The 21,890-nt window shown below is 36.5% G+C and overlaps 4 protein-coding genes across 4 annotated transcripts; all 4 read left to right on the top strand.

Annotated features, from left to right (window-relative positions):
- The first annotated feature begins 1,183 nt into the window (after positions 1-1,183).
- LOC110706643 (RING-H2 finger protein ATL54-like) lies at positions 1,184-2,762 on the top strand. Its single transcript, XM_021884593.1, has one exon. The coding sequence runs from the start codon at positions 1,308-1,310 to the stop codon at positions 2,457-2,459; it is 1,152 nt and encodes a 383-aa protein (XP_021740285.1). The 5' UTR covers positions 1,184-1,307; the 3' UTR covers positions 2,460-2,762.
- A 6,558-nt stretch (positions 2,763-9,320) lies between these two features.
- LOC110706644 lies at positions 9,321-10,789 on the top strand. The gene is made up of 2 exons (XM_021884595.1): positions 9,321-10,193; positions 10,306-10,789. Exons 1-2 carry the CDS (start codon positions 9,356-9,358, stop codon positions 10,560-10,562), a joined length of 1,095 nt encoding a protein of 364 aa, XP_021740287.1. The 5' UTR covers positions 9,321-9,355; the 3' UTR covers positions 10,563-10,789.
- Positions 10,790-11,433: 644 nt separating this feature from the next.
- LOC110706525 lies at positions 11,434-13,638 on the top strand. Its single transcript, XM_021884443.1, has one exon. The coding sequence runs from the start codon at positions 11,434-11,436 to the stop codon at positions 13,636-13,638; it is 2,205 nt and encodes a 734-aa protein (XP_021740135.1).
- Positions 13,639-18,271: 4,633 nt separating this feature from the next.
- Positions 18,272-20,319, top strand: LOC110706493 (replication factor A protein 1-like). Its single transcript, XM_021884412.1, has 5 exons — positions 18,272-18,530; positions 18,616-18,943; positions 19,018-19,096; positions 19,174-19,285; positions 19,367-20,319. The coding sequence occupies exons 2-5, from the start codon at positions 18,727-18,729 to the stop codon at positions 19,517-19,519; spliced, it is 561 nt and encodes a 186-aa protein (XP_021740104.1). The 5' UTR covers positions 18,272-18,530; positions 18,616-18,726; the 3' UTR covers positions 19,520-20,319.
- The last annotated feature ends 1,571 nt before the right edge of the window (positions 20,320-21,890 follow it).

Consider the following 21,890-nt stretch of genomic DNA (forward strand, 5'->3'; position numbering starts at 1 on the left):
GTTTGAATGTCGGCAGCCCAAGAGTCATAATTATCTGTTGTTAAGCGGGTGGGAGTGATGAAATCCCCCGGTCGATCTTGAGAACCAAGGTAATATGGAGAATTTGGTTCAATTTTTGGAGGAGGTGGTGGTGGTTGATCATCACCGCCAGCCATGGTTTATGAAGTGTATGAAAACCTTTCGTCTGATACCATGTAAAACTGTAAACTTTGGCTTGATCTTATTAGCTTCATGAGCCCAATATTTATAATAATACAAAACTAGTTTCCTAAGCCTACACCAACTCGTGTTTAACAGCTAAGGAAAACAAAGATAATATGGCAACTCTATTCTAGAGATATGGAAATAATAATATCTAAATAATATCTAGACCAAATATTTCCTAAATATATCTTAACAGCTAAGAAACAAAAAGGATATGCTGTTAAAATAAGCATCAATCAGTATGTACGTATGAACGTAGTAGGGTCGACTATGGTGCATTGGTGTCATGGAGGTGCCGATCGAGGTGGGATGTTACCGATAAAAATTTATTTGCAAACTAATGCTCGTCTTGTAAATTTGCTGATCTTAAGTTGGTATAAATTTATTGGTAATAATAAAGTGGTGCACTAAAAAAACGAGTAGTTTAGATCTAGTTAGCATGGTGGTACAATATATACGAAGTATATGATATCGTGATGCTAAGATTGCTAACTAGAATACTAGAAACCATTGGCCATAGTGTCTTGTGTCAACTTGATCAAGACCACCTCAATATATGACTAAAATTTTAACAACAGACGTAAAATTAATTTTTCATGTGCAGTTGATTGTTTTTGTTTTCTTAAAACCGCTAACACGTTCTTTGGTATTTTCTTCATCTAAATCAGATTCATTCTATATGACCAATTAATTGAGTTTGCCTCCCCTAATTCCAATATTTGCCCACAAATGTATATAGCAAAATTATTCTTAAATCAATGAGTGAGTGGACAAGCTATAAGATAATGTTATATAATGTACATTTGTACATAATAACCTAGAAAGTCATAGGTAATGAGTTGAACTAATATTAGTAAAGCATAAAAAAGTGGCATATACACTTGCACGTCAAAGTTATAGTAGTGTCTTACCACACCTAATATTTGAAAATAACATTGTTTCCAATCACAGCAACCTTCTAAAACGTGTTAAACAAACCCTTCTTTTCCTCTCCCTTTCCCTTAGGAGAAGCCTTAAACTATACTCAGCCTTTAATCTAGTCCTTCCTATTCCTAATCTTAGTTTTTTCTTCCCTCTTTTTTCTCATCAATGGTCTCCTAATTATGGCCATTCGATTTCGAAAACTCTTACATTATCTAACTTATACTACAAATGTCACAACTACTATTCCTTGCACTGATTTGTGTGATCCTACATGTGGTGATTTTGATGAATGTTACTCCTTCCCAACCGGACCCGACTCGTTCCCTCCTCTTCCACCACCACTACCCTCTACGACTACGATCGTGGCAACCCCATCGTCGAACACCCATGATGATTTCCACTTATCACCCCTTGTGATTATAGTCATAATTATTTTAGCTGGTGCCTTTCTGTTGGTGTCTTACTATGCTATTGTTATAAAATATTGTACCTTTTGGACGCGCTTAGCGTCCAGAATGTCTAACAATAGACATGTAACAAATGAGTCTAATCAATTACGTGACCCTCATCACGTACCCGAGGATCGAGCCATCGACATCACAACCGGTCAATTTAACCCATTGGTAGATCACCCTATATGGTTAATCTCAACTGTTGGATTGCACCAGTCAGTGATCAACTCGATAACCGTGATTCGACACAAGAAAGAGGATGGTTTAATCGATGGTACAGATTGTTCAGTTTGTCTTAGTGAATTTCAAGAAGGTGAAACTCTTAGACTTTTACCAAAATGTGAACATGCATTTCATATTGATTGCATTGATACATGGCTTAGGTCACACACCAACTGCCCTATGTGCCGGGCAAGTATTGTTGCCAACCCCGATAACGAGACCGGTTTCGGGACCCCGAGGCGAATCGAGGTCCCACACGTGGCTGAATCAGAATCTAGTGATGGAGAGTTAGTGATCACCCAAAATGGGAACAATGAAGTTAGTTTGGTGGTAGAAAACAGAGGAGAAACAGGGGATTTTGAAGTTGAGATTGAAATTGATCAAAGTAAAGCTGAAAGTGATATTCATCCTATAGCATTTCTAGTAAGGAGATCTTATTCTATGGATTATAGACATGTTAGTACCCCACATACGCAACAAGACTCGAACTCGTACCCAAACTCGAACTCGAACTCGTATGCATTAGTGGGTGGTTCTTCATCAAGACCACTTCCTTCAAGGGTTAATAGAGCAATGAAGAGATCATATTCATGGAGTGAGAGATTTTTTTGGCCAGCACGTAATCAGAATCATTGCAATTCAAATATTTCACCGTAAGAGTATATTTTTTTCTAATTAGAGAGATCAATTTTTTATGGCTTAGTAAATGTTTTTTTTTTTTCTTTTCCTTTTCTTTTTCCCCCCGAAAAATTTTAAGGTGGGAAATTGGTAAATGTACATATTTGTATAGAAACCATGTTCAATTGAGATTATATACACTAAAATTCGGCTTTTAATGTATTTTCATCTTTTTTTTTTTTCCCCTTTTTTCTAGTGGTCCATAAACATGGTGGTCTTTCCCTAAAAAAAAGTGGTCTTTTTTAAAGCTGAAATTCATTCCGTAAGTTGTTATAATCCTAGGAAAATCAGTAATCATATTTGATTACAAGAACACGAAGCAATTTAGCAATTATTAAATTTCATGATTTGTACGGGTGTATCTAAATCCAACATTGTAGAAATTAAATGTTGTTGTGGAAGATTAATAATAGGACATGAACTTGTTATTGTGAATAAAGAAGAAAATATTGGGATAGCACCATTCCAGTTGAAGGAGCGAGTACTTGAAGAGGCACTGTATAGGTCAACACCCATGAACCTTGATCTTTGAAAGGATAGCCCTCATACATATACGCTAGAATCGCCTTGTTCTTTAGGCTTCCATATCCAAAGAAAAGACGATTCTCAAAAGAAACACATAATATTTCGTTCAAGGCCGGTGAAGCACCTGTGCAAAGAGACCAACAGGGCCTTACAATGCAAGGGGCGTCAAATCAACAAAGTTCTTTAATATTATAATCAAAGAAAGAAACAATAAGCCCAAGTTAATGGCTTCAAGCATTAAATAAATTAGAACTCTCAAATTTCTGACATTATAATTATTAATCAATAGTGGGTAGGGCCCCTTTTTTTTTGTGAGATGTTAAATTTGAACAGGGCCTCCGTAATAGTGAGGACGGCCCTGATTTCGTTATCCCTACCTTATAAAAAGTGGGAAGTTGTTCTTATGAACAGTGATCGGACCTTTATACCCTCAAAATTGTTTATTTACCTTATTACCCCCACAATAATTCACTAGTAGAAAAAAGGCATTAGGCAGCGGTTCAAACCCGGTCTAAGGCACCGGTTTGAACCGCTGCCTATTTGAGGGGTGCCAAAAACCTGCTATTTGGCACCGGTTCAAAACCGGTGCCATAGGGTTTAATAGGCACCGGTTAACCGGTGCCATAGGGTGAAATAGGCACCGGTTAACCGGTGCCTAAAACTGCTCTCCCGCCATTTTTTTTGGGTGGTGGATAGTTTAGGCACCGGTTCCTGCCTAACCGGTGCCTTTTGTATAATTTTTTTTTTTCGTTTTTTTTTTCAATCGTGCAATAATATTTTTTTAAAAAAAGCCTGCAATAATAATAACCTGTAATTCCAGCAATTATATTAAATATAATAATTAATAATTTTATTATTATAATAACTAATAATAATATTATTAATTATTATATACAAAAATAATATTAGATACAAGAATTCAATTTTATATATATATATATATATATATATATATATATATATATTCCCAAACGCAATACAAAAAAAAAAAAAAAAACAGTTGCTTACATATACAAATAATAGTAAGTACACATATATAATGAATAATAAGTTATATATAGTTCAAAAGTTAACATAAATTATAATTTACAATTACAATGCATGCCATTTACATGTTGAAGGTGATGAAAGACGCCAACATGTCACGAACTTCATTAAGCTCCTTGATTGTCAACGGACCATCCTTTTGGACCTTGCAAAACTTGAAATACAAAAACATTATTTTAAATATAATTAATTAGGCAAAAAATATGTATTTTATCAAATATTACCTATACGACTTCTATATAGCCCATTTACTACATTACTTATCAAATGAACTATTTCTTTCTCATAACATGTCAATATTGGATAGTTGTATGTGTGTAAGCCCTAAAATTGTATAGGAGAGCATTTTGTTAAGGTTTATGACGGTTTTTACCCAAAATGGCCCGAATATGGCCTATATGACCTTACTTTGCCCATTTCCTACATTTCTTATTAAATGAACTTTATTTATCTCATAAAATGTCAATATTATCTAGTTATAGGTGTATAAGAAAAGAAATCACATCAAAAGAGCATATTAACACAAAATGGCCCTAATATGGCCCATATGACTTCTACTCAGCCCATTTTCTACCTTTCTTGTGAAATAGCCTTTTTGTTTCTCATAACATGTCATTGTTGGATAATATTAGGTGTCTAAGGCTAGAAATCACATCAATATAGCATTTTAAGAAGTTTAACAACGCATTTTACTCAACATGGCCCAAATAGGGCTTATATGACTTCTATGTAGCCCATTTTCTACATTACTTATCAAATGAACTACTTCTTTCTCATAACATGTCAATATTGGATAGTTGTATGTGTGTAAGCCCTAAAATTGTATAGGAGAGCATTTTGTTAAGGTTTATGACGGTTTTTACCCAAAATGGCCCGAATATGGCCTATATGACCTTACTTTGCCCATTTCCTACATTTCTTATTAAATGAACTTTATTTATCTCATAACATGTCAATATTATCTAGTTATAGGTTTATAAGGAAAGAAATCGCATCAAAAGAGCATATTAACACAAAATGGCCCTAGTATGGCCCATATGACTTCTACTCAGCCCATTTTCTACCTTTCTTGTGAAATAGCCTTTTTGTTTCTCATAACATGTCATTGTTGGATAATATTAGGTGTCTAAGGCTAGAAATCACATCAATATAGCATTTCAAGAAGTTTAACAACGCATTTTACTCAACATGGCCCAAATAGGGCTTATATGACTTCTATGTAGCCCATTTTCTACATTACTTATCAAATGAACTATTTCTTTCTCATAACATGTCAATGTTGGGTAGTTGTATGTGTCTAAGCCCTAAAATTGTATAGGAGAGCATATTATTAAGGTTTATGACGCTTTTTACTCAAAATGGCCCGAATATGGCCTATATGACCTTACTTTGCCCATTTCCTACATTTCTTATTTCTTTCTCATAACATGCCATTGTTGGGTAATATTAAGTGTCTAAGGCGTGAAATAACATACCATGAAAGTAATGCACATAGGAGTGGAGAGAGTATCTCACCGATGCTGCCTCCTGATGCTGGCGTGAAATTTGTTGTAGGGGTTGCCTGAGGTCTGTTGGTGTCCCCACCAATGGTACCACCCGAAACAAAACCAGTCATAGCTGGGCGCTTGTTGGCATACACGTTTGAATTGTTAGTTGCCTGATTCTGAGAATCGGGTGAAGCAGCCACAAAGCTGCTCTTGAACTGTGCCATCATACCAGTCCTAAGTGAATTAACTGCAGCAGCCCGACTTGGAGTTTGAGAGGGAGCATTGTTGGATTATTTTCCCTTTTCAGTTGCATGAATACATGAAACACCATTTAGTGATAGTAAATATATGGTTCAATATTCAGCATGAGTTTATGAAAGGATTACTAGAAAATTACAAAGGATTTGTAGAAATTATTCCAAGAATAACAGGGAAAAGTAGCAAGGCAAGCATAAAGCTAGAAATCAGCAAGTAAATTAAAAGACCGCAAATTTGCAGTTGTCATACCTCCTTTCCTTGCATCACGTTTAGACCTGAATCTTCCATCCTAAGGATACAGAGTAATTGATAAGATAAATGTCGAAAAACATATAGATAGAATTACAAGCAACAATTCCAAATATTGCATGGCAAAAAAAAGAGGGACAACATAAGTAACAAAAGAATTCACTCTTCCATGCAGAAAGCATAACTGGCTAAGTGCAAACATTCTTTTCCTCGGCTATATCAATAATAACAGATGATTCTGTAGCGTTATATATAATCTAGGGCTAAGGAAATGGATCCTATGAAGCTTACATCTACTACATTGCTTAAATTGTGGCAGTAAAACAATGCTTAAATTAGAAACTCTCTAGGTATAAATAGCTTGAATTGCCCAAAAGCAACAGCAAAAACAAGAAAAACGCATAGCCTGATAAGTAATAACACAAATGATTCAGGTATTGTAGTTTGCAACTTTGCAGTAGCAAGAGAGCAGCAACTCAAATAAACTCCAAAGTGAGTACAGCATTACTCGCTGCTGTAATCTCACTAAAACAAATCTAAGCTTGACCTCGAAGTTTAGGTGTCTTCAAAGCTACAACATCCAGGATCCTCCCAAATTGAAAGAACAAACATTAAAGCGATCGCTTCAATTCTGGTAAATTCATAAGAGATTCTCACTAGCTCAAATACTTGAATCAGAAACTAAAACTAAATACAAACCCAACAATTACACACCCATAATAAGAGGCAACAACAACATTAACACTTAACATTTCTCAATTACCAAGTAAATTGGTTCAATTTCACAATAATTGGGAAGAATTAAAGTTGCAAACTAAGTCACTCATCACAAAACAGCCACTGCAATTTGCTGCTTGTTCTGATGTCGAATTATATATAGTGATTTAAACCCTAAAATCAAAGGGCATATATAGTGATTTATGAAACCTGAGAAGTTAAAATTACATAAAATTAAAAATAAACCTTGAGACAATTAGGGCAGCAGCAAGGAGGAGACTCGGTGATGACCCTCAGGCCGGTGGCGCGGCTCGGTGGTGGAGGAGCCTCAGGGGGGTGGCGCAGCTAGGTGGTGGAGGAGAAAATTAGGGCAGCAGCTAGCTGGCACTCACGGTAAATGGAGGAGGACACTCAGGCTGGTGGCGCGGCTCGGTGGTGGAGGAGCCTCAGGGGAGTGGCGCGACTAGGTGGTGGAGCAACCTCAGGGCGGTGGAAGGATTTTTTGAATAAGTGGTTTATTTTCGAAAGAGAAAGAAAGGGAAAACAGAGAGAGGAAGGATTGAAGGCGCGTGACCGGTTTTCGAAACCCCTGGTGGCCGCCGGTGAAGGTGACGGCTGTGGTGGAGGGAGAGAGAGGAAGGATTGAAGGTCGAAACAGTAAGGATTGAAGAAGGAATGAAAGAGAAAGAGAAAGAGAGGAAGGAGAAGATATGTAGTCCGCGTTTTTTTTTTTTGAATTGGGTCCGGTTCAATTGGCACCGGTTCAAACCGGTGCCTTTTTACTTTTAGGCACCGGTTCAGGCCAAACCGGTGCCTTTTCCCTTTTCTTAAAAACCCGCCCAATTTAGGGCCGATTTTTGGCACCGGTTTGGGCTGAACCGGTTCCATATGGGGGTGCCAAATGCAATTTTTCTACTAGTAATTAACACCTTCTGCCTTCAGCTTTTTCTCTCCTCTCCATGTGTCTTTCTCTCCTCTCCATGTGTCTTCATCTCTGTTGATATTGCGAAAGAGAAGTATTAAGTGCTGAATTTCATCTCTGTCCGAATTGCCGAAGAGAAGTGAATTCAGAATTCAAGTGAAGGTTTATTGAATACTAAATTTCTATCATCCCTTCATCAAGCTTCTGTCATTATGTGACGAAAATGTGTGATTCCAAGTTATATATTGTCATGGCTTTATTGCCTCTGTGATGCAGAATGGACTCCGCAAAGGATCTAACTCTTTAGCTGAGGCACGCGCTGCTGGGTTCAGTGAAGAGAATAAAACTTTGTGATGCTGCTGATTTCTGACTCTGCTCAGGTTTATGTCTCTCTGCAATCTTGCTCCTCTAGCGTGGAAGTTTTATTTTCTCACATTTCTCAATTGCATATTTGAATTAGTTCTCTGTTATTTATGAACTTGTAGTGGAAATCGTATCCGTAGTTTCAACTGAATGTTTACTGATGGTTAGATTAACTTTACCCTTTCCTTTGTCTATATTTCAGGCTGACAACTATGAAAAGTTTTTCTCCCTCATGAAACTTAACAGCATTCTTGGGTTGTCTTATGGATTTGTTTTGGGGCATCTGCAGTCTTTGGGAAAGGAGTTTCCCAAGAATTTCAGTGTGATTGCTGTATGCCCAAAGGGAATGGTGCCTTCTGTAAGGAGGTTGTATGTCCAGGGTAGAGACGTCAATGGTGCTGGAATCAACTCTAGCCTTGCCGTTTACCAGGTTTGGCTCTTTTCATTGATTCTTGCTAATGAATTGTTGGCGGTGTGCCTTTTCTTATGCTTGAATTTCCACTCAATATAAACGTGTTTCGTCACAGCAGAATTTGTGTTTTGTTTAGTATCTTAGACTTCTGGACAAGAGCGTTACAGCATGTACTATTCTTTTCTATCAAAGAAGATAAATTATATCTACAATTTCTCAGTTACTATTAATTTTAACTTCTATCTCTAATTGGTGACTCAGTTAAATGGATGAATTTGAAAGGTCTACTCAATTAATAAGTAATTAAATGAGAAATAGAATAAGTCCATGACAACATTAGTTATTGCCTACTGGAGAACCAAAAGGTTGTTGATGCAGCATGCAGGATTATGGTACAAAATAACTACGGTGAAAGGTGGAAGAAAGCAAGTAGGGATTCAAGGGAATAATCAAAGGTTAAAAGAAAGCAAGAAAGCAGGAGTACAGATCAGATCGAGCTATTTACAAGCAGTAGGTTCTCGAATTTACTTGTCCAACAACTGAAATTTTCACTTCTATATGTGATGGGTAAGCACAATGTTTCTTTTACCCCATGAATTCCCATTTTTAAAAAACCGAGAAACTTCACATTATTTAAATAAGGGTGTTTCATATTGTAGCAGATTTCCCAGAATATCCTACAACATCAAAGACAAGAATGAGTGCTCGACAACGGGCGATTTTAGGGATTCCAAAAACTAAACGCCAAAAGCAATCAAAGACAGGTGAATGTCTCTAAATAATAAGCTATGCATTTCTCTGAGTTTTTAAAGAATTGTCTCGACTGAATGTTTATTTAAAACTGCTTATAGCTGGTGCTGCAATAAATATCGGCCAATCGCTGCCTACTAAGCCCATGGAGTTGCCTGCCCCTCATTTTTGCGATAAGTGTCGTGCAAAAAAACTAGCCTTTGAGTCATTGCATTTTTGTTGCTGTGATGGTGAAGTTGAAATTGCTTCTAATGCTTTACCCCCTGAATTAGATAAACTTTATACTTCTAATGACGATGATTCGGATCATTTTCGGACATATTCTCGCCTTTACAATAACCTCTTTGCTTTTAGCTCAATTGGTGGATCAATGGATGGGGATATTCATAAAGGAATATATGCTTTGAAGGTTCATGGCCAAATTTATCATAATATTCCTGACCTCTTTCCTGATAATGAACCACCACAATATTTACAGCTTTACTTCTACGATGCTATATTTGAGGCAGAAAATAGACATCGTCTTTTTCCAAACTTACGTCCGAGTATAATTTCCTTGATCATGGCTATTATGCTTTTGAATCCATATGCCAGGTTTTTCAAGTCTCTTCGGGGGACTGAAGTCACTGAAGAGACTGAAATCAGGCTCAATAAACACCCCGTTCTTGATCAACGTGTTTACAATTCTCCGACATCCGAAGAAGTAGCTGTGATATGGAGTGAAGGTACTTCATCTAGCCAAAGCAACAGCCCACATATCATTGTTCATGGGAAATCAAACAAGAGCCATAGGATATATCATTATTATGGCTGTTACGATCCTCTACAATACCCGCTTCTATTTCCTCGAGGTGACTGTGGGTGGCATCACGGTTTACTAAAAATGTCTCACGGAGGACGGTCCCAGGTGGAAGACCTTTCAAATATTGTCATTTCAGACAATGTTCAAGAGGCAACTGATTTGGTAACTGAAGAAGGTTCTGGTAAGACAACTAATTGTGACTACTTACACCAAAAACATGTTATTTCATTTATGTCATTCCCGTATTAATCATGTAAATGTAACTACTTTTATAAAAACAAATGGAATTGCAGCTGCTGCTCGGGGGAAGAAGGGCAAGCTTATTTCTTGCGGGGAGTACTATGCATACAAGTTTCAAATGTGTGCTGGAAATTTCATCCTACGGGCTGGGCGGTTGTTCTTGCAATATATTGTAGACATGTATGTGAAGATAGAGAATACTCGGCTGGATTTCTTTAGACAAAATCAGGCACAAATTAGAGCTGAGCTATATCAGGGTTTAGTAGATACACTTGAAGGCGGTGAAGCAAATGCATCGAATGTAGGTTAGTGTGTTATCCTCCCTCCTTCCTTTTTAGGGGGGCCTCGTGATATGCAACGACGTTATCTCAATGATATCGCTCTTGTACAGCGTTTTGGGAAACCGGACTTATTCATAACAATGACCTGCAACCCAAATTGGCCAGAAATCAAAGCAGAGCTGGCACACGGGGAAAAAGCACAAAACCGACCCGATCTTGTAGCTCGTGTTTTCAGAGCAAAGCTTATAGCACTGAAAAAAAAAAGAACAAGTGTTTGGAGAGGTGGCTGCGTTCATTTATGTAGTTGAGTTCCAAAAACGTGGCTTGCCACATGTTCATATGCTCATTATTTTAAAGCCGGAATTTAAGATAAAGCATCCAGACTCATTTGACAAGTATGTGTCCGCTGAAATTCCTTCCCATGAAAACCCATACTTACGAAAAGTGGTCTTAAACCATATGATACATGGCCCATGTGGGAAGGATAACCCTAAATGCCCATGCATGAAGCATAGAGGAATGGAAGGGAAGTGCAAATACGACTACCCTAAGTCTTTTTATGATGTTACAACAAGCCATGAAAGTGGGTATCCTGAATACAGACGTCGGGACACAGGGGAGTCTATTGTGATTCGAAGGAAAAGGTTGGAAAACCGTTGGGTCGTTCCATATAACCCTTATTTATCTGCCTTATTCGACTGTCACTTGAATGTGGAGGTATGTTCAACAATTCAAGCAGTTAAGTAACTTTACAAATACGTTTATAAAGGACATGATCGGGTATCATATAACGTACAAGCTTCATCAGGCCCTATAAATGAGATTGAGCAATTCCAAGCAGGCCGTTGGGTATCCCCTTGTGAAGCCGCATGGAGAATCTTTGGGTTTGACCTGTTTGAAATGAGCCCACCAGTAGTAACATTGCAAATTCACCTGCCTAATCAGCACAGTGTGAGGTTCTCTCCCAATGAACAACTAGCCTCTGTTGTTTCAGATAGGCGCCGAGCCCGTACTTCATTAACCGAGTTCTTCAGAATGAACAACACTGTCCCAAACATACCAAAATACACATATGCAGAATTTTGTGAGCATTATGTGTGGAATCATGGTACAAAAACATGGTCTAAGCGGGCTAATGTGCGAACTGCAGTAGGGCGTCTGACTTTTGTGGCTCCATCCAAAGGGGAAAGATATTTTCTCAGGCTGCTACTAATCAATGTAAGGGGACCAAAATCATTTGAAGATTTACGAACAGTCAACGGCCACCTTTGTGCAACATTTCAGGAAGCAGCCTTGAAACTTGGCCTCCTGGCAGAAGATGACGCCATTGATAAATGTATGGCAGAGGCTGTTACTGCACATATGGCAACAGCTTTGCGTAAATTATTTGCTACAATATTGATTTTCGGAATGCCAAGAGATCCCCTAGCCCTTTGGCAGAAGTACTACATTCATTTGTCCGAAGATATCAGACACCAAAATCCAGGAATGGAAGACAAAGTGAAGGCCCTTACTGTGCAAGGGGTTGAGCGTTTCTTAGAAGAAATGGGGAAAACTTTGGAAGAATTTGGCCTAGGGGTGTTGATAAGCAATGCAGACTCCGGACTACGACAAACAAAGGATATTGCTGATGCACTCAATGCCACAATACCGGTTGAATACATTGAAGCCATTGACAAGCTCAACCTTGCCCAACGCGATGCCTTTGATTGCATCATTAAACATGTGCAGCTTAACAAACCTGGTTCATTTTTCGTTGACGGTCCGGGAGGCACTGGAAAGACATACCTTTACTGTGCATTGTATGCTGCTGTTAGAAAAATGGGCAAAATAGTTCTTCCAACAGCTACGTCCGGAATTGCTGCCTCAAACATAGTGACTGGGAGGACAGCCCATTCACGTTTTAAAATCCCCCTTGATCATACAGCTTCCATGTCTTGCAATGTATCTAAACAAAGCAGCTTAGCTGGTCTTCTACGAGAAAGCTCCTTGATTACTTGGGATGAAGCATCAATGGCAATCAAGGAAAACGTAGAATCATTAGACTTGCTGCTTAGGGATTTATGTGATAGCCGTACAGCTTTTGGTGGCAAGGTTGTCGTCTTCGGTGGGGACTTTCGGCAAGTATTGCCTGTGGTACCCAAAAAATCACAAAAAGAAGTCGTACAAGCGAGCTTAGTCTCTTCTTATCTATGGCATGGTTTCAAACGAATACGCCTTAGTCAAAACATGCGAGCACGGACAGATCCTGCATTCTCTGATTTCTTGCTTGCTTTAGGGGACGGCCGTATGCAAACAGAAGAGATAGCTGCCATTCATCTACCAAGACAACTGGTTGTGCCATTTGAGGATGAAAACTACTCTCTGGACCAGCTTCTCAGCCAAATATTCCCGGAACTGACCGCAGGTAGTTTCAGTTCCAGCATCTTCGCTGAACGTGCAATCTTGACTCCCCTCAACGATGATGTTGATGAGATAAATACTCTGCTAATTGCAAAACACCCAGGTCAGGCTGTAACCTACAAGAGTTTTGATGTGTTAATTGATGAAAATTGCAAAATTTACACAACTGAATTCCTAAACACTTTATGCCCCGGAGGAATGAGTCCACATGAATTGGTTCTAAAGGAAAATTGCCCCGTTATTCTGCTGAGGAACCTTGCTCCAGCCTCTGGCTTATGCAATGGGACACGACTCATATGCAAAAGATTCTACCCCAACATGATTGAGTGTGTAATTGCAACTGGCCATCATACTGGTGAATATGTATTTCTGCCACGCATTGACTTGCGGCCCTCTGCCTCAACTAATTACCCGTTCCAGTTCCAGCAAAAACAATTCCCAATCAAGCTTTGTTTTGCTATGACAATCAACAAAGCCCAGGGACAAACACTCACTCAAGTAGGGATATACCTTAGACGACCTTGCTTCTCTCATGGACAACTATATGTTGCCCTTTCTCGAGCCCGGAATTCTAAACATGTAAGGGTACTGACCAAGCCTACAACAGAAGATCAGCATGTCTACAGTGCAAAAAATGTTATTTCGTTTGAGATCTTACTACGATCAGGTGTTACACAGCAATCTCCTTCAAGGTCAGTATAATTACAACCTCTTGATTAATTTTTTATAATGTATGCCGTTCACCTAATGTGTAGCTGCTAAAGTCAAGACCATTCTTTTGTGACAGGAACAACTAAAACAGGAACTTCGGTCTGCTTATCTTTTTCAGCCAATTTAAAATTCCAAATGAAGGAGAATATTTCAATAAACTTAGTTCATCTTTAAATTTGACAAAATGTTATTGTTTCTTGAAACAATCTATTACTTCTTCTTCTGAAAATGACAAGCAACTACTTCCTAATTACTGTGTATTTTGTTAAGATTTCTACTTGGAATGATATCTACATTATTTGAATGTTGTCTTGCTTCAAAATTAACCCTTTATTTCTTTCAAAATCATTTAAACATAACAAGAGTATAAGATTTTGGTGCAGGGCAGACGGTACCCACCATATATGGCTGCTCTGATGAAACTATAGTTCTTCGAGCATGCATAAATGTGAATTCTGAGTTAGATGTGAAACTGACAACACAGTTGTTATGACAATGATCATGTGAACAGGCTTTAAGAGTAGAACACTGTGACCGAGTTCATGTCATCTCTGCAGCAAAACGACTTTGTATTGCCAACTGTCGTGAGTTCATGTTTTACTTGTGAGTCAATCAAAGACCTCTTATTATTAGTGATAATAAAAAAACTACAGGTATTTCATGTCAAGTAGCTGTTGTGCACTGATTTTGTTTGTTCTCTTCTTTTGGTAAAGTTATGCTGAGTTAAGGATTGGCAGTTGTGTGTTTGAATTTCTTGCCTGCATTAATTTATTTAATAATCGAGATACTTTAATTTCTGAATGCTTCTCTGTTTTATCTCTGACATCATAGGTTTCTGATATAATCTATTATTCTTTTTTCAGCTCATGCATATTATTGATGAAATGAGAATCACTTTATTTTGTACATGCGCTTACTTTTTGCCCAATTAAGGTTCATCCATTGACAGATGCATTTATATGCATAATGAGAATATCTTCAGGTTTACTCTTATCTCTCCACATCAGAGAAGAGTGAGTTCCAATACTCTGTATTACTGCTATATAATAGTCTGCATTCTTTTTTTGGTTTCACGAATCAATACTTGTCACTTCCAACCCAAATCTGTTTGCTTGGCATATTAGTTAGAGTTGAGTAGGTGAACCAACTTAAGGTGGTGGGCTAAGGTTTGGTCTAATTCACTAGATAGCAACTTTCAGCAGGTTGAGGTTTAATATTTTGTCTTTGGTTAATAAATACTGCTAATTGCCAATCACTAATTTACAATGGGGAAATTGCAATTCTTACCACTCTTAACTCCATTTTTTTTCCTAAGCGACTTTTCTTTTATAATAATAATTTACTGTGATTTATAAACCCACCAACTCTGCTGAAAGAATTTGACATTTCCTACTCTTGTTATTACAATCTTGCTGTTTTGCTTTGATTAACACTATTATTTTCTGCAATTTTGATTTTTTGAGTTGATGATACATTCTTTTTAACTTAGTAATGGCAGATTGTGATAGAAAATATACTGGGTCTTTAATAATTTGGTTCATTCATTTTGACATTTCTACTCTATAGACTACCATTTCTTCAGCCAGAACAAACTTCACTTCCATATGATTATTTGGTTGGTGTAGGGAATAATTTCAAGCCTTTAAAATCCCACTAGCTTGAACCCCACTGTGATCATACACTAAAGTACGGTGGCGTCCAAAAGGGAAGGAGATAGAGCAAAAGAGTCGCCAACAAGTTTTTAAGGAACTTGTAAACCGTTCACGAGGTGAAGGTTACACCCCTTAACGATTCAAGAGATCGTCAACTCCATAAGGTCATGAATCAAATAAGGGTTCGGGGATGAAGGTACAAATCCAACCTAAAAGAGATTGAACCTGCCCTAATAATAGGCCTCTACTTTATTCTGCTCGTATTCATGTGCGCTTTCTGACTAACATACAATCAATAGGATTAACCCTAAACATGTTTAAACTATGTTGGTTGAATTTAATGCACAAATAAATCTATTATTGGCGATCACTTGAATTATAATCACAGTTAACCTAACAAGATTATTAATTATCTTATTAAGCGTGATTGCAAGTATCAATTCCCTTTAAACATGCAATAAAAGGTGATCAAGCAATAACAAATAAAATAGTATGCATATCAAGCAACATAATAAATAATAAACATCATTAATAAGAATAATATCAATCATAATCATAATCATGTTAAAGAATAGCAAGATCCTAGGCATGATACTAACAAGATTAATAACAACCCCTAGCATGTCACTAAACAATAAAAATCAAATTAAATCTTTAGCCCTAACATGATACCAACATGAATTAATATTTGAAAGAAAATAGGAAGCATCATACTTTTAATCATACTTGATATTAAAATTACCCTAAACATTATACTAGGAATATCATAATAACAATGTAAACATGATTTCTACATCATAATATCAATAAATCAATTAAAGTACTTATTTGGATGTCTCGTACCTCTTTCTAATAACAAAATACACGCGTTAGTAATTTCAAGGAAAATAATAATCAAAACAATTAAATTAAATAATTGAAAGAGAGATTTGGGACCAAACCCTCAGAAATTAAAACCTTTCACGTCTAGGGCGAAGGCAACTTCGAATATGGCTAGGTGTATCTAGATCTTGCGAATGCGGAATTTTGTATCAAAAAGCAAAGTATTAAAGTAAGAATGAATGAATGTTAAGAATTATTGATGAAAGAGATGAAGATGATGAAAAGAATTGAATTGATGAATAATTTGTTAATGAAAAGAGTTGATGAATGAAGAAGAGAATTGATTATTGGTCAATGAATATTGATCATTGGTGATTGATAATGTGATTGTTGATGAATGAAACCGGAGTTTTTGATACGATATTTATAGATAAAATCATCCAAAAAAGATAATTTATCAAAACAAAGTCTGAAGACCACAAAAACACATTGGCGCCAGCCCTGGCTCATTGGCGCCAGGACCAGTGGCTAGCGCCAGGCGCCAATGGCTGGCGTCTGGCGCCAATCCTGGTTCCAGGCGCCAAGGCCCGGGGTTGGACGCCAATTTGGATTTCAACGCGTTTTCGAAAATCTGATAAATTCCCCGTACTGGAAGATAAAATAATATAATTTCAGTCGAAAATGCTATTTGATCTAATTAAAACTCTGAAGAATCCTAATTGAATTAAGAATGATAAGACCTTCTAGAATGTTCTAGAAGACCAAAACCATTCCTAATTGCATTAGGAATGATAAATCATATTATGCCCTCCCCTAGATCATTGGGCCGTACTTAAAGCTCAAACCAGGCCCAATTTAGTAAATTGGCCATAAATTCCTCAATATTCATCGGAATTGGGCTTATAATATATTGTTGGAAAGGTATTTGCAAACCCCATCCAACTACACCACTATTGTACCCATATCATGGACCAACCAAACTGGATTGGCTGTTTTCTTAAAATAAAGTTTTCAAAAACAGGAAGAAGAGAAAAGAAAAGAATTAAAACTTTCCGCAACACTAGACCTTTCCACACTTTCGTTTCATTCGATTATGATTCGACGTGAAAGATACTCATCACTGGGTTTGGTTTTGGGGAGACACAAATGGGTGTCTACAGTTGACATTCCACATAATATTCATTAGGCTGTTAAATTGAGAGGTTATAGTACATTTATTGTGCAGCATCTTATGTTAACAAACAGTCACAGGAAGCTTCAAATACTACTTAGAAATAATTAGCAATAATTACTCCTAATTACAAATAACTACAGTATAATTCTTTTCAAATTCTTTGCATTTAGATCTTATTATCAATACAATTAAACTCTAATTAAAACCAAGCACAGGAAATGCAACAGTTTGAAACTGAAACATTGGTCTTAAACAACAATATATATCTATATATATGTGGTTTATTCTCTGTCATTTCCACCAACGCCATCCAAAGTATCCTTCACTTTTAAAAAAGGTCAGTATTGTTCAGTAAACAAGTATTATATCACATTGGTCATATCCATATCGTTTCTTAACTTACCCTTTCTGTTTTGCATTGTACATATATATTGCTGCAGAGTTTAACCATGAAGCCAGAACAAACTTCACTCGGGAAACTAACTCCAAGCACCAAAGCTTACAAAGTCAGAGCCAAAGTGATAGAAAAATCTCAGCCACAACAATCACCAAACAAGAAGCGCTACCAACGCCTTGTATTTGAGGATACTAAGGTATGTTCACTTTCTTACTAGGCACTAAAAAAAGTAATATAAAAAATACAACTGCTTGTAATTCTGCTATCGGCCATAAAACCAGAAAACATGAGGAAAATACAGATCTCATTCACAGATTTAATCAACAACCAAATTACCAAAAAAAAAAGGAAACTCACAACTTCAACAGCTAAAAATCACTTACATATTCAACATGACATTTATTAAATTAGTTTATGGAAATGTCATGATTGTCGAGCAAACAAATCTATGAGTTAAACATTATAATTTACATTGCCATGCAATAAAAAGACTTAAAGAAGCAGGGTCACTTTAGATATGATCAGGTCGATTGGATTTTTATGGCACATATATTCACTTGAACTGTGCTATGCAGGGTAACCATCTTGGAGGTACTCTTTTTGGTGATGAAATAGACACTTTCAAGGACGTCCTGCAACTAGGGAAAGAATATGAGATCGCAAATGCTCCATTGAAACCAATAGATCCAAAGTACCAAAAAAAGAGAAGATGAGTGCCAGATGACATTCGGCGGACAAACGATCATCGAACCACTAGACCCAACTGCAGGTCCAGTTCTGCCAAATTATGTCTCCATCAACTCAATTCCAAAAACAAGCTTCAAAAATGAACGCTTTGGTAAGTACAGTGATAACCAACATCAACTATATTGGTAACAACACTTTATGTAGCAGTCACTAACCATATGTAACATGTCACACAGATTTGCTTGCTGTTGTCCTTTACATAGAAGAGGTCAGGAAAGTACCAACATCAGGAGGAAACATGATGGATGTACGTGAAATCATAGTCACTGACCAAAAGTACGTAAACAATGATGATAATAACCTATTATAACAATGTAATCCACCATTTATACAAAACTACAAAAGTATCCATGACTCTATATGCCATGATAAACAACACTGAACAGCCGCTCACCATCTCAATGTGGGGAGGCCTTGCTGTTATTGACACTGAGAAGCTTGCATGTTGGGTGCTAAGCCCAATAGTTGCAGCCTTCACTCACTTACGACCAACCACATATAAAGGTAGCCTATCATTTCTTCTCAAATTGTTAAAATACCTTAACACACTGCCTAATTCAAAACCTTAAAACATGTAGGGTTCTCCCTTGCAAGCTCAATGTCAACTACTATCATCTCAGATCCTACGGGGGAGGAAGCACATGCTCTTCGAACATGGTAAGCAATGAAAAACACGATATACTTAAAATATCTAATGCTAATCAACTGTACTAAATACGTTCAAAACATCCTAGGATGAAAGAAAAACAAGAAATGCTTCTTGACCAGGCAACAAAAATACTGCACATCAGAACACCATCAAGAACTACAGCAACGAAAACTATCAATGAAATTGAGCAAAAAAATGTAAGGGCAACAACCCATACCCCGCTACATAACAAATACCTACATATTAACAGAGAACTGATGCATTTTCATAAATCGCAGGCTGCAAACACAATGCAAGAAGAACGCCATTGGATACAAGCCACTATCCCTGATGCTCAGTTGGAAAATCTGCTTGCTTACCTAGGATGTAACAACTGTGGAAAGCGCTGCCAAGAAGCAAAGGACGCAACTTTCAAATGCCTCCACTGCTAAAAAAAAACAGTACTGCCGCAGTCAGGTAAGAATCAATTCAAATCAACAAATGCAACAACTACAATAACCAAAATACTAATGTCCCTTTACACACAGGGTAAATTTCACAATCGATGTGTGTGACGCCACTGGGACACTAAGACTCACTGCTTTTGCTAAAGACTGTAAAAAACTCATTGGTCTCCCTACTTCAGAGATATATGAGAAGAAAATGGCGGTAAGAACGGAAAAAAAGGGGGAAAGGCCATATAATTCGAATAAAAACTCAACAAAAACAATCCTTCGAATCCCGCTTTCTGATTTTATTTTGAAGGGCATTATTGTGCAACAAAAAACAAGAAGTAGTCGTTTGTCCTAAAACGACAACTTATACTTAGCTAAATATTTACAATAATTTAGTACTACCATATAAGAACACTTTCTGCATATCATTATATCTATCTAAGTACTCCGTACTACTAGGATTAATCTTAAATTATGTGCCATGTAAGAACTCTTTTATTGAAATCAAATAATAAATGGCAAGTTTAAAGATCATTGCACCACTCCAATTGATAGTCACAACACCAACTCATTGCAATTACAAATTTCATTTACTGTACATTTCAAGATAATAGCACCACTCCAATATGATAGCCACGTAAATCACAATTCCCTTTACAAAACAACAGCCCACAAACAACTCAAATAAAAAATAATTAACCCAAAAAACAACTACCATAACCTCATAAACAAAACACAATCTAAATAAAAAAAGGCAAACCGCTCCGCATGCATCGCGCGCGTTGGCTCCCCTACTAACTTAAAAAGAGGAAGTCACTTGACAGCCATAAAGGTTATTATAGTCAGTACTTGGCAAATCGATGACCCAATATTGCAACCTATTTATTTCAAATGCTACCATGATGCTCAAGTTTCTATTGTTAACTATCCAATATAAAACACTATCATGTACAACACCAGGTCGGGTATGGAAAGAAGATGTAATATGTATTGGCCATTTAACATTGATTATTGTTGGTTTGGGCCGATTTATCGTTGGTTTTGTCGATGTTGTTGAGTGAAAATAATTGTTTGTCAATGCGTAACCAAAAGACAATATTAGTATATTACGATTAGGTCGATTACTCCGTAACAATATAACATGTTGTGCATGAAAAATTGAAATTACAGTTGTACGAGTTACGAAGTACTTGTATATGCTTGTGGAATTGTAGCCTGGATTTGAGTGGGAAAATAAAATGGGATTATAACAGAATTTAGGTTTGGAAGGCTTTGAAGAGGCTTCATTACCAGGCTATCAATTTGGTAATAATCCACTTTTTAAGGCTTTGTTACATTTGCTTAACTTCTAATAATTTGGTAACGGGCCACTTTTGAAAATCAGTTTAAACAGTGATATAATATTAATTTGATTGGAATTGGGTTAAGGAAACAAGGCCTTGATTAGCAAAAATGAGTATCATCATATTTTAAAAAATAAATAAATAAATAAAAATAAAAATGTAAAAATAAGTAATTTCAAGCAAAAGTAAGTTCCAATAATTAGTAATGTGTGTCAATCAATAATTATGGGCTTTACTCATTATACTACCTTCTTTTCTTATTATTTGCAACAAATGAATATTTTATACTGAGATAAATATTATTTTTAGTAAAATATTGGAGAACTGAGGAAAGTTTAAATATTCGTCCCTACGTCTTTTTTTTATATGTTACACTTGTCAAATGTTGCCAGTTTTATTTATTTATTTATTTAAGTTTTACACTCCTTTATTGGTAAAAAATTATGGTTGATTTTCCTCAAAAAAAAAAAAAAAAAAAAAAAAAAAAGAAAAAGGTTGATATTTTCATCCTAAAATCAACCTATTCTATATTTCTATTTGACCTTATGATATTGAAAATTTTGAAAATTAAAATAACTGAGTATGTAATTACTTTTAGAAAAAAGTCAAATTGTGGGTGATAAATTTTTGTAATTAGTCTATTAGAAAACGATTACTTTTAATATGATAATAGTCGTAAAAATTAGATGATTAAGTTTAATTAAGTGGATTAAACAAGTAATGGATAAAATAAGTAATGGATTAAATAGGTTGGATTAGAAATGTGTTTTCAAATAGTTTAATCAATAATTTTCAATTCAAACACGAACACGAACTCGACTCGACCTGATATGTTAGCTATAGCCGCATCTATGTGGTTACTGGTCTAAGTGAGCTGCACTACCAAAACAGATGTACATGTGATCGATTATCTTCGTACAATTGTTTCCAAAAATTGTATGAACAACAGTTAGTGACAAACCATGCATAGCCAACCATGTGAACCATATATCTTCAGTATATATGTGGGTGAATGTTTTCTAATA

This window comes from Chenopodium quinoa, unplaced genomic scaffold (genome assembly GCF_001683475.1).
Source record: "Chenopodium quinoa cultivar QQ74 unplaced genomic scaffold, ASM168347v1, whole genome shotgun sequence".
NCBI lineage: Eukaryota > Viridiplantae > Streptophyta > Magnoliopsida > Caryophyllales > Amaranthaceae > Chenopodium > Chenopodium quinoa.

Coding starts and splice junctions, on each gene's coding strand:
- LOC110706643 (XM_021884593.1), top strand. CDS start 1,308: ATGGCCATTCGATTTCGAAAACTCTTACATTATCTAACTTATACTACA.
- LOC110706644 (XM_021884595.1), top strand. CDS start 9,356: ATGGAGTTGCCTGCCCCTCATTTTTGCGATAAGTGTCGTGCAAAAAAA. Junction 10,194..10,305: donor GGTAACTGAAGAAGGTTCTG/GTAAGACAACTA, acceptor ATGGAATTGCAG/CTGCTGCTCGGGGGAAGAAG.
- LOC110706525 (XM_021884443.1), top strand. CDS start 11,434: ATGAGCCCACCAGTAGTAACATTGCAAATTCACCTGCCTAATCAGCAC.
- LOC110706493 (XM_021884412.1), top strand. CDS start 18,727: ATGATGATAATAACCTATTATAACAATGTAATCCACCATTTATACAAA. Junction 18,944..19,017: donor ACGACCAACCACATATAAAG/GTAGCCTATCAT, acceptor TAAAACATGTAG/GGTTCTCCCTTGCAAGCTCA. Junction 19,097..19,173: donor GCACATGCTCTTCGAACATG/GTAAGCAATGAA, acceptor AAAACATCCTAG/GATGAAAGAAAAACAAGAAA.